Raw genomic sequence first — 13,319 nt, forward strand, 5'->3', positions numbered from 1 at the left:
AGGGTCTGAATACTTATGTACAGTACCAGTCAAAAGTAATGTAATGATGGACTGTCGTTTCTCTTCGCTTATTTGAGCTGTTCTTGCCATAATATGGACTTGATCTTTTACCAATTATGGCTATCTTCTGTATACCACCCCTACCTTGTCACAACACAACTGATTGTCTCAAATGCATTAAGATGGAAAGAAATTCCACAAATTAACGTTGAACAAGGCACACCTGTTAGTTGAAATGCATTCCAGGTGACTACCTCATAAACTGGTTGAGAGAATGCCAAGTGTGCAAAAGCTGTCATCAAGGCAAAGGCTGGCTACTTTGAAGAATTTCAAATATAAAACATATTTTGATTTGTTTAACACTTTTCTTTTACTACATGATTCCATATGTGTTATTTCATAGTTTTGATGTCTTCACTATTATTCTGCAATGTAAGAAGATAGTAAAAATAAAGAAAAACCCTTGAATGAGTAGGTGTGTCCAAACTTTAGACTGGTACTGTAAATGTGATATTTCAGCAAAACTAATGTGAACCTGATTTTGCTTTTTCATTATTGGGTGTTGTGTGTAGGTTGATGGGAGGAAGAAAGAATGAAACATAACATATGTGGGAAAGGTCAGGGGATCGAAAACTTTCCAAAGACATTGTATATACGCACAGTACAAAGATTTTTCAAAGTGATCGGGATTGCACAATAAAATCATGGACTTATTTCCATTCTGGTCCCTATTTATTTATTTTTTACATAAATACCTATACAATGACATAGTAGATACCAATACAGACATACAGACAAAACAAGGATATAATCAAAATAAAATTATCTTAGTCACATGCGCCGAATACAGTGAAATGCTGAATACACAGGTGAATGCTTACTTACCAGCCCCTAACCAACAATGGAGTTTTTAAAAATACGGAAGAATAAGAATAAGAAATAAAAGTAACAAGTAATTAAAGAGCAGCAGTAAAATAACAATAGCGAGACTATATACAGTTGAAGTCGGAAGTTTACATACACCTTAGCCAAATACATTTGAACTCAGTTTTTCACAATTCCTGACATTTAATCCTAGTAAAAATTCCCTGTCTTAGGTCAGTTAGGATTACCACTTTATTTAAAAAATGTGAAATGTCAGAATAATAGTAGAGCAAATGATTTATTTCAGCTGTTATTTTTTTCATCACATTCCCAGTGGGTCAGACGTTTACATACACTCCATTTGAATTTGGTAGCATTGCCTTAAATTGTTTAACTTGGGTGAAACATTTCGGGGAGCCTTCCACAAGCTTCCCACAATAAGTTGGGGGAATTTTGTCCCATTCCTCCTGACAGAGCTGGTGTAACTGAATCAGGTTTGTAGGCCTCTTTGCTCGCACATGCTTTTCCAGTTCTGCCCACACATTTTCTACAGGATTGACGTCAGGGCTTTGTGATGGCCACTCCAATACCTTGACTTTGGTGTCCTTAAGCCATTTTGCCACAACTTTGGAAGTATGCTTGGGGTCATTGTCCATTTGGACCCATTTGCGACCAAGCTTTACCTTCCTGACTGATGTCTTGAGATGTTGCTTCAATATATCCACATAATTTTTTCCCCTCATGATGCCATCTATTTTGTGAAGTGCACGAGTCCCTCCTGCAGCAAAGCACCCCCACAACTTGATGCCACCCCCATGCTTCACGGTTGGGATGGTGTTCTTCGGCTTGCAAGCCTCCCCCTTTTTCCTCCAAATATAACGATGGTCATTATGGCCAAACAGTTCTATTTTTGTTTCATCAGACCAGAAAATACGATCTTTGTCCCCATGTGCAGTTGCAAACCATAGTCTGGCTTTTTTATGACGGTTTTGGAGCAGTGGCTTCTTCCTTGCTGAGTTGCCTTTCAGGTTATGTCGATATAGGACTTGTTTTTACTGTGGATATAGATACTTTTGTACCTGTTTCCTCCAGCATCTTCACAAGGTCCTTTGCTGTTGTTCTGGGATTGATTTGCAGTTTTCGCACCAAAGTACGCTAATCTCTAGGAGACAGAACATGTCTCCTTCCAGAGCTGTATGACGGCTGTGTGGTACCATGGTGTTTATAGTTGTGTACTATTGTTTGTACAGATGAACGTGGTATCTTCAGTCATTTGAAAATTGCTCCCAAGGATGAACCAGACTTGTGGAGGTCTACAATTTTTTTCTGAGGTCTTGAATGATTTATTTTTATTTTCCCATGATGTCAAGCAAAGAGGCACTGAGTGTGAAGGTAGGCCTTGAAATACATCCACAGGTACACCTCAAATTGACTCAAATTATGTCAATTAGCCTATCAGAAGCTTCTAAAGCCATGACATCATTTTCTGGAATTTTCCAAGCTGTTTAAAGGCACAGTCAACTTTGTGTATGTAAACTTCTGACCCATTGGAATTGTGATACAGTGAATTATAAGTGAAATAATCTGTCTGTAAACAGTTGTTGGAAAAATGACTTGTGTCAGGCACAAAGTAGATGTCCTAACCAACTTGCAAAAACTATAGTTTGCAAACAAGACATTTGTCGAGTGGTTGAAAAACGAGTTTTAATGACTCCAACCTAAGTGTATGTAAACTTCCGATGTCAACTGTACAGGGGGTAACGGTACAGAGTCAATGTGCAGGGGCATCGGTTAGTTGAGGTAATATGTACATGAAGGTAGAGATATTAAAGTGACTATGCATAGATGATAATAACAGAGTAGCAGCAGTGTAAAAGAGGGGGAGAGGGGCAATGCAAATAATCTGAGTAGCCATTTGATTAGTTGTTCAGGAGTCTTATGGCTTTGGGGTAGAAGTTGTTTAGAAGCCTCTTGGACCTAGACTTGGTGCTCTGGTACCGCTTGCCGTGCGATAGCAGAGAGAACAGTCTATGACTAGGGTGGCTGGAGTCTGTGACAATTTTCAGTGCCTTCCTCTGACACCACCTGGTATAGAGGTCCTGGATGGCAGGAAACTCGGCCCCAGTGATGCACTGGGCCGTTCACATTACCCTCTGCAGTGCCTTGCGGTTGGAGGCCCAAGCAGTTGCCATACCAGGCAGTGATGCACCCAGTCAGGATGCTCTCAATGGTGCAGCTGTAGAACCTTTTGAGGATCTGAGGACTCATGCCAAATCTCCTGAGGGGGAATAGGTTTTCTTCTGCCCTCTTAGTAAAAGTTAGCTTGTGGAAAAGCATAGTGCATAAGGGAAGTACAAAAACCTCTTGATATAGTGGAGGCGCATGCAAGCAGATGAGGAAATGTGGCTAGGATGGATGAAATTATATAGTAAAACCTGCAAAAGAGCCAATGTAAACCATGAAAAAAATGCACAACCCTCCCATGTTCTTGTACTTCTGGCGCCGACAGAGATGGCCGCCTCGCTTCGCGTTCCTAGGAAGCTATGCAGTATTTTTTTATTTTTTTATGTGTTATTTCTTACATTGTTAACTCAGGTAATCGTAGGTTTTATTACATACAGTCGGGAGGAACAAGTGGATATAAGAGCAACGTCAACTCACCAACATTACAACCAGGAATACGACTTTCCCGAAGCAGATCCTCTGTTTGGCCTACCACCCAGGACAATGGATCGGATCCCAGCCGGTGACCCAAAACAACGACGCCGTAGAAGAAGGGGCAGACGGAGCGTTCTTCTGGTCAGGCTCCGTAGACGGGCACATCGCGCACCACTCCCGAGCATACTACTCACCATTGTTCAGTCTCTTGACAACAAGGTTGACGAAATCCGAGCAAGGGTAGCATTCCAGAGAGACATCCGAGACTGTAACGTTCTTTGTTTCACGGAAACATGGCTCACTCGAGACAAGTTATCTGAGTCAGTACAGCCACCTGGTTTCTTCACACATCGCGCCGACAGAAACAAGCATCTCTCTGGTAAGAAGACGGGCGGAGGTGTATGCCTTATGATTAACAAGACGTGGTGTGATCATAACAACATACAGGAACTCAAGTCCTTTTGTTCACCTGACTTAGAATTCCTTACAATCAAATGCCGACTGCATTTTCTACCAAGAGAATTCTCTTCGATTATAATCACAGTCGTGTATATTCCCCCCCCCCCCCCAAGCAGACACATTGACGGCCCTGAAAGAACTTCATTGGACTCTGTAAACTGGAAACCACATCCTGAGGCTGCATTTATTGTAGCCGGGGATTTTAACAAGGCTAATCTGAAAACAAGGCTCCCCAAATTCTATCAGCATATCAATTGTGCTACCAAGGCTGGAAAAACCCTAGACCACTGTTATTCTAACTCCAGCGACACATATTAGGCACTCCCCCGCCCTCCCTTCGGAAAAGCTGACCACGACTCCATTTTGTTGCTCCCAGCCAGACAGAAACTAAAACAAGAACCTCCCGGACCAATGCTGGTCCGACCAATCGGATTCCACGCTTCAAGATTGCTTCGATCACGTGGACTGGGATGTGTTCCGCATTGCGGCAAACAACAACATTGAGGAATACGCTGATTTGGTGTGCAAGTTTATTAACAAGTGCATCGGTGATGTTGTACCCACAGCGTCTATTAAAACATTCCCCAACCAGAAACCGTGGATTGATGGCAGCATTCACGCAAAACTGAACTTGCGAACCACTGCTTTTAATCAGGACAAGGTGACCGGAAACATGACCGAATACAAACAGTGTAGCTATCCCTCCGCAAGGCAATCAGACAAGCTAGAGGTCAGTACAGAGACAAAGTGGAGTTGCAATTCAACGGCTCAGACACGAGAGGTATGTGGCAGGGTCTACAGTAAATCATGGACTACAAAAGAAAAACCAGCCCCGTCGCAGTTCCGATGCCTTGCTCCCAGAAATACTTTTTTCCTCGCTTTGAGGACAATACAGTGCCACTGACACGGCCCGCTACCAAAACCTGTGGGCTCTACTTCACTGTCGCCAACGTGAGTAAAACATTTAAACGTGTTAACCCTCGCAAGGCTGCAGGCCCAGACGGCATCCCCAGCCGCGTCCTCAGAGCATGCGCAGACCAGCTTGCTGGTGTGTTTACAGACATATTCAATCAATCCTTATCCCAGTCTGTTGTCCCCACATGCTTCAAAAGGGCCACCATTGTTCCTGTTCCTAAGAAAGCTAAGGTAACTGAGCTAAATGACTACCGCCCTGTAGCACTCACTTCCGTCATCATGAAGTGCTTTGAGAGACTAGTTAAGGACCATATCACCACCACCCTACCTGACACCCTAGACCCTCTCCAATTTGCTTACCGCCCTAATAGGTCCACAGACAACGCAATCGTCATCACACTGCCTTATCCATCTGGACAAGAGGAATACATATGTAAGAATGCTGTTCATCGATTACAGCTCAGCATTTAACATGATAGTACCCTCCAAACTCGTCATTAAGCTCGAGAACCTGGGTCTTAAACCCGCCCTGTGCAAATGGGTCCTGGACTTCCTGCCGGGCCGCCCCAGGTGGTGAGGGTAGGTAACAACATCTCCAGCCGGCTGATCCTCAACACTGAGTACCCACAAGGGTGCGTTCTCAGCCCTCTCCTGTACTCCCTGTTCACCCATGACTGCGTGGCCATGCATGCCTCCAACTCAATCATCAAGTTTGCAGACGACACTAGAGTGGTAGGCTTGATTACCAACAACGACGAGACGGCCTACAGGGAGGTGAGGGCCCTCGGAGTGTGGTGTCAGGAAAATAACCTCACACTCAATGTCAACAAGACAAAGGAGATGATCGTGTACTTCAGGAAACAGCAGAGGGAGCACCCCCCTATCTACATTGACGGGACAGTAGTGGAGAGGGTGGACAGTTTTAAGTTCCTCGGTGTACACATCACGGACAAACTGAAATGGTCCACTCATACAGACAGCATGGTGAAGAAGGCGCAGCAGCGCCTCTTCAACCTCAGGAGTCTGAAGAAATTCGGCTTATCACCAAAAACACTCTTTTACAGATGCACAATCGAGAGCATCCTGTCGGGCTGTTTCACCGCCTGGTACGGCAGCTGCTCCGTCCATAACCGGAAGGCTCTCCAGAGGGTAGTAAGTTCTGCACAACGCATCACCGGGTGCAAACTACCTGCCCTCCAGGACACCTACACCACCCGATGTCACAGGAAGGCCACAAAGATCATCAAGGACAACAACCACCCGAGCCATTGCCTTTTCACCCCGCTAACATCCAGAAGGCGAGGTCAGTACAGGTGCATCAAAGCGGGGACCGAGAGACTGAAAAACAAATTCTATCTCAAGGCCATCAGACTGTTAAACAGCCATCACTAACATTGAGTGGCTGCTGCCAACATACTGACTCAACTCCAGCCACTTTAATAATGGAAAAATTGATGTAATCAATTTATCACTAGTCACTTTATATTATATAATGTTTTCTTACCCTACATTACTCATCTCATATGTATATACTGTATGCTATACCATCTACTGTACTTGCCATCTTGATGTAATTAAATGTATCACTAGCCACTTTAAACAATGCCACTTTATATAATGTTCTCATACCCTACATTACTCATCTCATATGTATATACTGTACTCTATACAAATCAAATTTATTTATATAGCCCTTCGTACATCAGCTGATATCTCAAAGTGCTGTACAGAAACCCAGCCTAAAACCCCAAACAGCAAGCAATGCAGGTGTAGAAGCACGGTGGTTAGGAAAAACTCGCTAGAAAGGCCAAAACCTAGGAAGAAACCTAGAGAGGAACCAGGCTATGTGGGGTGGCCAGTCCTCTTCTGGCTGTGCCGGGTGGAGATTATAACAGAACATGGCCAAGATGTTCAAATGTTCATAAATGACCAGCATGGTCGAATAATAATAAGGCAGAACAGTTGAAACTGGAGCAGCAGCACGGCCAGGTGGACTGGGGACAGCAAGGAGTCATCATGTCAGGTAGTCCTGGTGCATGGTCATAGGGCTCAGGTCCTCCGAGAGAGAGGAGAGAATTAGAGAATGCACTTAGATTCACACAGGACACCGAATAGGGCCAAACAGGAAGGATGTACCATCTACTTCATCTTGCCTATGCCGTTCGGCCATCACTCATTTATATATTTGTATGTACATATTCGTATTCGTTCCTTTACACTTGTGTGTATAAGGTAGTTGTTGTGAAATTGTTAGGTTATATTACTTGTTAGATATTACTGCATGGTCGGAACTAGAAGCACAAGCATTTCGCTACACTTGCATTAACATCTGCTAACCATGTGTATGTGACAAATACATTTGATTTGAACACGTGGCCATTTTTTTTTTTAAACACAACCCTCCCGTTTTGGAGGTTTGAACTGTTCCTTAAGGCTGTCAAATCCACCAGCAGCTCGTGGCATTATACCGAAAGCAGACATATCCATTGGCTGCACAGTCGCATTAACATAAATCCCATGCAGCCTTGTTTACAAATTCGAACACTGGAATGTGACCTACACCTCGATTAGAATTATATAAATTCTCATTTCGTTTAATCATTTTTCATTTTGAGCGTAATTATTTCTATATAGCCTACACTTTCTCGTTCTGAACTTCTAACTCTCGTGGGGCGGGTGTGGCTTCGTGACACTGCACAAGAGGCTGCTCACCAATTTGACAGCTCCAACCCAGTTCCACCTCCAACACTGCCTAAACATCAGCTATCGCTTGTTAACGCATGATCTGATTGAACCTAGGCCTTAGTTTAGGACATTCCCTGCTACCCTGGTGAGCTTTCCTCTTGTCTTAAAGTGTAAGTCACTTTGGGTTTAATAACCTGTACAACTCTTCACTAAACACCCTTCGTCTAAATAGCAGGGCGCTCTGCTATACGCAGCTGAATTTCCCCAACTCTTGTTTGGTTACCCTACATATCACATATGGTCTAAGAACAACTCATATGAATTTGTTATTTTCCAAGTTATTTTCCAAGATTCAAATCAGTCTCTTGAATACAAATATCTTGCTAGCTATAATTACATTTCCCCTTCAACTTGTGGCTGCTGTGTCAACAACCTTGGGCTTTTCTGTTCCTATTGTGTCATACAATGGATGTTTTTCCACTCGCTACCTCCTCAAACCCACTCAAATGTGAGGCCTTCAATTAAATGTTGAAATCGCCAATCTGTCTAGTCTATTACCTATGGACATTATTTAGAGGGACATTGAACTATGTTCAGTTATTTGGAGCACAAAGGCACATTTCAAACGATGCCGTTGTAGCCATTATATTCATATACCATCATTTCAAAACATTATGAACAGAACACATATTGTTTTGTGGAACTCAATTATAAGACATCGAAAATTATCTTATGGGCCTATGTCCATCATTCTAAATGTGGCAACTACTCTGAACGCTTCGGGTAAGTGGTAAGTTGTGTTTGTGGTCATACGGCGCCATCTGTCAGTAAAATGTCAACATTACACGTTTTTTTTATTTTACCTTTATTTAACTAGGCAAGCCAGTTAAGAACAAATTCTTATTTACAATGACGGCCTTCCCCGGACGACGTTGGGCCAATTGTACGCCACCCTATGGGACACCCAATCACAGCCGGATGTGATACAGCCTGGATTCAAACCAGGGACTGTAGTGACACCTCTTGCGCTAAGATGCAGTGTCTTAGAGAGCTGCGCCACTCGGAAACACTTAAACCAATCCTCTTCCGCTTCTCTACTAATAACCGATTCTACAGAATTATCTTTCAGATATTTTTTATAAAAAAGAAAGCAGTGAACAAACAAAAATGTAATTATTCAGCGGTTTCACATTGCCATTCATTACACAGGTACTGAGTACTGCTGTAGAGTTACATGAAGCATGTTGAGTCCTGACTTTCTTGTTACTAAGTCCATCTCAGCAATGACCATTGTAACCCACGGATTACTAGCAGGCATATCCTTGTTATTTCCTCACCTCTCTCGCAGTGCATTAAGTCGAGGATCCAAGGTCTCTCCTCTAATGAGCTTTGAGAGGAATTTAGAAGAAAAAAAAACAAGGATTTCACTGCTAGCAACATTTGCTAGCACAGTATTTTTTCCTGCGGCAGCATCAATTCAAAAGGCATACAATTGAACTGTTCCCAAATGTCCACTTTTATTAAAAGTCATAAAAGATGACACAACAAACACAAACAAATGAACAGTTTAGTAGCTCTTGGTGGTCTCGTATGATTCGGGGAAGGGGACAGACATGTGGCCAGAGCCCATGACCAGGGGCAGGATCCCAGCGTTGGGCACCACGTTCCAGGACAGAGTCAGGGTGATGTTTTTGTTCGCCCTGGTGGAGAGATCATCACACAAAGGCCTTAAACATCGTAGAGCATTCCTACAGAATTTCCCTTCAAAAGACTGCGAGACAAGCGGGAGAGGTGCCAAAAGCGGTCCTATACTGCCCTCTACTGCATACAAAGGGTGTTCCATAACTATTCAACATGTAGGCCTAAATGCAAAACAAATATTTGTTTCTCTATGTAAAATCAGATTAAATTGTATTTGTCAGAGTTTATAGCAGGTTTTAAAGGTGTCGCAAAATGATTATGTCGATGTGCCATTTATACCTGCGGTAAACTGTGTGTGACAAACTATTTGATTTGATTCAATAAAATGACGTCAAGTCAGATTCCACACCAATGCTATATCAAAATCATGATTTGTTATTGCTAGGTTACTGGCAGCAGAATCAAAGGGAGAGGGTGAACAGAGGGCGCTTACCGAAGACCGTTTCCGTCATCGAAGAAGTAGTACTTGGACTTCATGTCTCTGAGGTTGAGCTTGGTGCTCTCTCCTCTCAGCACGATCTTATCCCACAGAACCACCTGGTTCAGGGCCTGGAAGAAAGCACAACACGTCGCAGTTAAATATCACCAGTTGGCAGCTATTTTACCATGCCCTCCACATTCCTAGGTGTCCTGATCCCAGATCTGTATCTAATCGTATTGTATTTGTCACATGAGCAGAATACAACAGGTGTAGACTTCACTGTGAAATGCTTACTTATGAGCCCTTTCCCAACAATGCAGCGTTAAAAAGCAAGAAACATTTACTAAAAATAAACACGGAAATAGTAACAATTAAATAACAACGAGACTATATACACAAGGAGTCCCGGTACTGAGTCAATGTGCAGGGATACAAGATAGTTGAGGTAATATGTACATGTAGGTAGGGGTAAAAGTGACAAGGCATTCAGGTTAGATAATAAACAGAGTAGCAGCAGCGTGTGTGAAAGTGTGTCTATGTGTGTGTGGCGTCAATATGCATGTGTGTGTGTGTGTGTGTGTGTGTGTATATAGAGTCCAGTAAGTGTGCATAGAGCCGGTGCAAGAGTCAGTGCAAAAAAATATATTAAAAAAAAGGGTGTCAATGCAAATAGTCCAGGTAGTCATTTGATTAACTGTCTTATGGCCCGCTGGCCGTGCGGTAGCAGAGAGAACAGTCTATGACCAGGGTGGCGGGAGTCTTCCTTCCTCTGACACCACCTGGTATAAAAGTCCTCGATGGCAGGGAGCTCGGCTCCAGTGATGTACTGGGCCGTACGCACTACCCATGTAGCGCCTTATGGTGGGTTGTCAAGCAATTGCATTCCAAACGGTGATGTAGCCAGTCAAGATGCTCTCAATGGTGCAGCTGTTGAACTTTTTGAGGATGTGAGGCACCATGCCAAATCTTTTCAGCCCCCTGAGGGGGAAGAGGCGTTGTCGTGCTCTCTTCACGACTGTGTGTCCAATTCCTATAGTCATAGTTTACATAGGACCATACAGCACAGACCGACCTGAGACCAACCCAGGCTACTTCTTAGGATACACTATTTATAAAACGTCACCCATCAAACCATATTGCCTTCTTGGTTCCCACCAATTAAATGTGTGTGATCTGTAGAAGAACCAATGTGTCAACAACGTGTGGCAACCAGCCTACCCATGCCAAGAGGAGGAACGTGTGATAATGATCAATTAAATGTGTGTGATCTGTAGAAGAACCAATGTGTCAACAGCGTGTGACAACCAGCCTCCCCATGCCAAGAGGAGGAACGTGTGATAATGACCCTACACCATAAAGGAAAGAGGGCAGTTCTTACATTGCTCCTGGTGGTGTAGAAGCATGACTATTTTTTCTGCATTTCTATATATAGGGTCATCTACCTATAGAAGGTCATCCATTCAAAGCAAGCCAAGGGGAACGTATGATAATTGATAGCTCAACAGGAAAGAGAACAGGTCTGGGTTGTGTTCATCACAGCGATTCTGCAAAACATTTCGCAACAGAAAACATTTAGTCGAAAAGGAAAACAATTTGCAACGAAGAGTTCTATTAGATAAATTCAGGTAGGTACCTCCCCGTTTATTTCTTAAAAGGTCAACCGTTCCCGTTGCAAGACGTAATCTATACACCCGTTGCAAGACGTAATGTATACACCCGTTGTAAGACACTTACGTTGATCTTGGTGGCGTACTCGGCAGACAAGTAGAGGAAGAGCTGCTTGACGTTCCAGTCAAATATGGGCTTTATGTCAGCAGAGAGGTCAAAGGTGATGAACCCCAGGTCACTTCTTTCCCTGGGTCCTGTGAAGTCATCCACGTTTTTCCTGTCAAATGGTAAAGGCCGAGTTAGTTGTGTGCAGTACATTGCATCCTAGAATTAGGCCAAGACATTCCTTTCACCACGTGGTACAGTAAGCTGTCAAAATATCTGTTTTTTTTGTTTTGGCTACACCATAGATAGTAGTGGCTACATGTACTTTATGGTTTCTGGCTGTACATTTAGGCAATAGAGCTACACTTTGCACTGTATGGCTTGGTACAGCTACAAGAATGGCATACCACAGCTCCAAGGTCTGAGCAATGGCTACTATAGATGCGTAGCTTCAAAGTGTAACGTGATATGTTCATCTGCATGGATGGAAGCATTCACATACACTATTATAAAGCTAATGCAAAGGGATAGCTAAATGTCAAAAGTAAGGTCGGAAACATTCCATCTGCTGGCAGCTCGTTTACAGTTTAACCAAATATACCGCGCTGACGTGCTGTTCAACTATTGGATACAATGTTGCAAGCAGCAGCTGGCATCCGGTCTGGCTGGCAGGCTACATTGTAGCCAAAGACAAAAACAACGGTTGTTCATTGCTCAGGCAGTTTAATTACACTGGTGTCTGTTAGATTGACTGGTGTCAATATTGCCATATGGATTCAATGATCACCTCGAGATGGAATTAGTTAACACCATTGCAAAGACTCATACACCGGTCTAGCTATGTAGCCAACCTATAACTATGTATACGAATAAAAATGTGATCTATCTAAACCAAAGCAATGCATGTTCACTGTAGTTCAATAATAATAACTAGTCATCACTCACAGCATTACCCTCGAGACGTGGATATCCACCGGCACCCTCCTGTCTTTGAACGCTGTCGTGATAAAACAGCCAAACGTCAAAGCTGCCATCACGCTGAGCGAGAAGGCAAAGAGGGAATTTGCCCTCGATAACACTGTATTCATTTTGAAATACAATTATATTACAGTTTCATACACAGCGATGCGAAACACTTCTACCCGCAACAGCAGGAAGTGTAGTTTGACACAAAGAAATACGGAACTGGATGTGTTTTCCGTAATCGATGGAACATTAAAGTGAAACATTGCCCCCATGTATTATGGAGGTGAACTACAGTTCGCACAACCAGTAAGAGCTTGGAATTTCATGATAGTAGACAATTGATTGGATAATATAATTTTGAAGTAAAAGTATATGAGTCAAGATAATGTTAAACCTCAAGAGAAGAAATACTCAACACATATTTTTTTTACCTTTCTGAAGCATCACAACAAAATGGAACAAACCACAGGTCAACTAAGTTTTTTGTAATCATAGGTCACAGTCAGAAAGCCCATGGCTATAGCTGTACTGTATTCCCTGCCTTAGGGCTGCTGGCAGAGTCTAAATGGCCCTAGGCCTGTATCCACAAAGCGTCTGAGAGTAGGAGTGCTGATAGTGCTGATCTAGGTTCAGTGTTGCATTTTAGATCATAATGAATAAGAATACATGGATAGGAGTGGCCTAAGTCTAGATCTGCACTCCTACTCTGAGACACTGTATGACTATGGGCCCCAGTTGTCCCACAGGCAGGCAGGCAGCGCTACAATACAGCTGCTCTCTCCAGCTTATCCTATCTGGTCTCGACCCAGCTGCTGAGGGGAATTTATGTGTCACTCTGGGCTGGCATATGACCCAGTACCAGAGTCAACACAACACAGATAGCCAGGCCCCCCATTTAAATTTCCAAAACATTAGCAGCCAGCCACCGACAGCCAGG

At 43.2% G+C, this 13,319-nt stretch overlaps 1 protein-coding gene across 1 annotated transcript; it reads right to left on the reverse strand.

Moving 5' to 3' along the window:
• Positions 1–9,073: 9,073 nt before the first annotated feature.
• LOC135506977 (signal peptidase complex subunit 3-like) lies at positions 9,074–12,594 on the reverse strand. Its single transcript, XM_064926419.1, has 4 exons — positions 12,362–12,594; positions 11,438–11,588; positions 9,716–9,831; positions 9,074–9,281 (listed from the first exon to the last, which is right to left on the reverse strand). The coding sequence occupies exons 1-4, from the start codon at positions 12,502–12,504 to the stop codon at positions 9,149–9,151; spliced, it is 543 nt and encodes a 180-aa protein (XP_064782491.1). The 5' UTR covers positions 12,505–12,594; the 3' UTR covers positions 9,074–9,148.
• Between the last annotated feature and the right edge of the window lie 725 nt (positions 12,595–13,319).

This window comes from Oncorhynchus masou, chromosome 20 (assembly GCF_036934945.1).
Source record: "Oncorhynchus masou masou isolate Uvic2021 chromosome 20, UVic_Omas_1.1, whole genome shotgun sequence".
NCBI classification, from domain to species: Eukaryota; Metazoa; Chordata; class Actinopteri; order Salmoniformes; family Salmonidae; genus Oncorhynchus; species Oncorhynchus masou.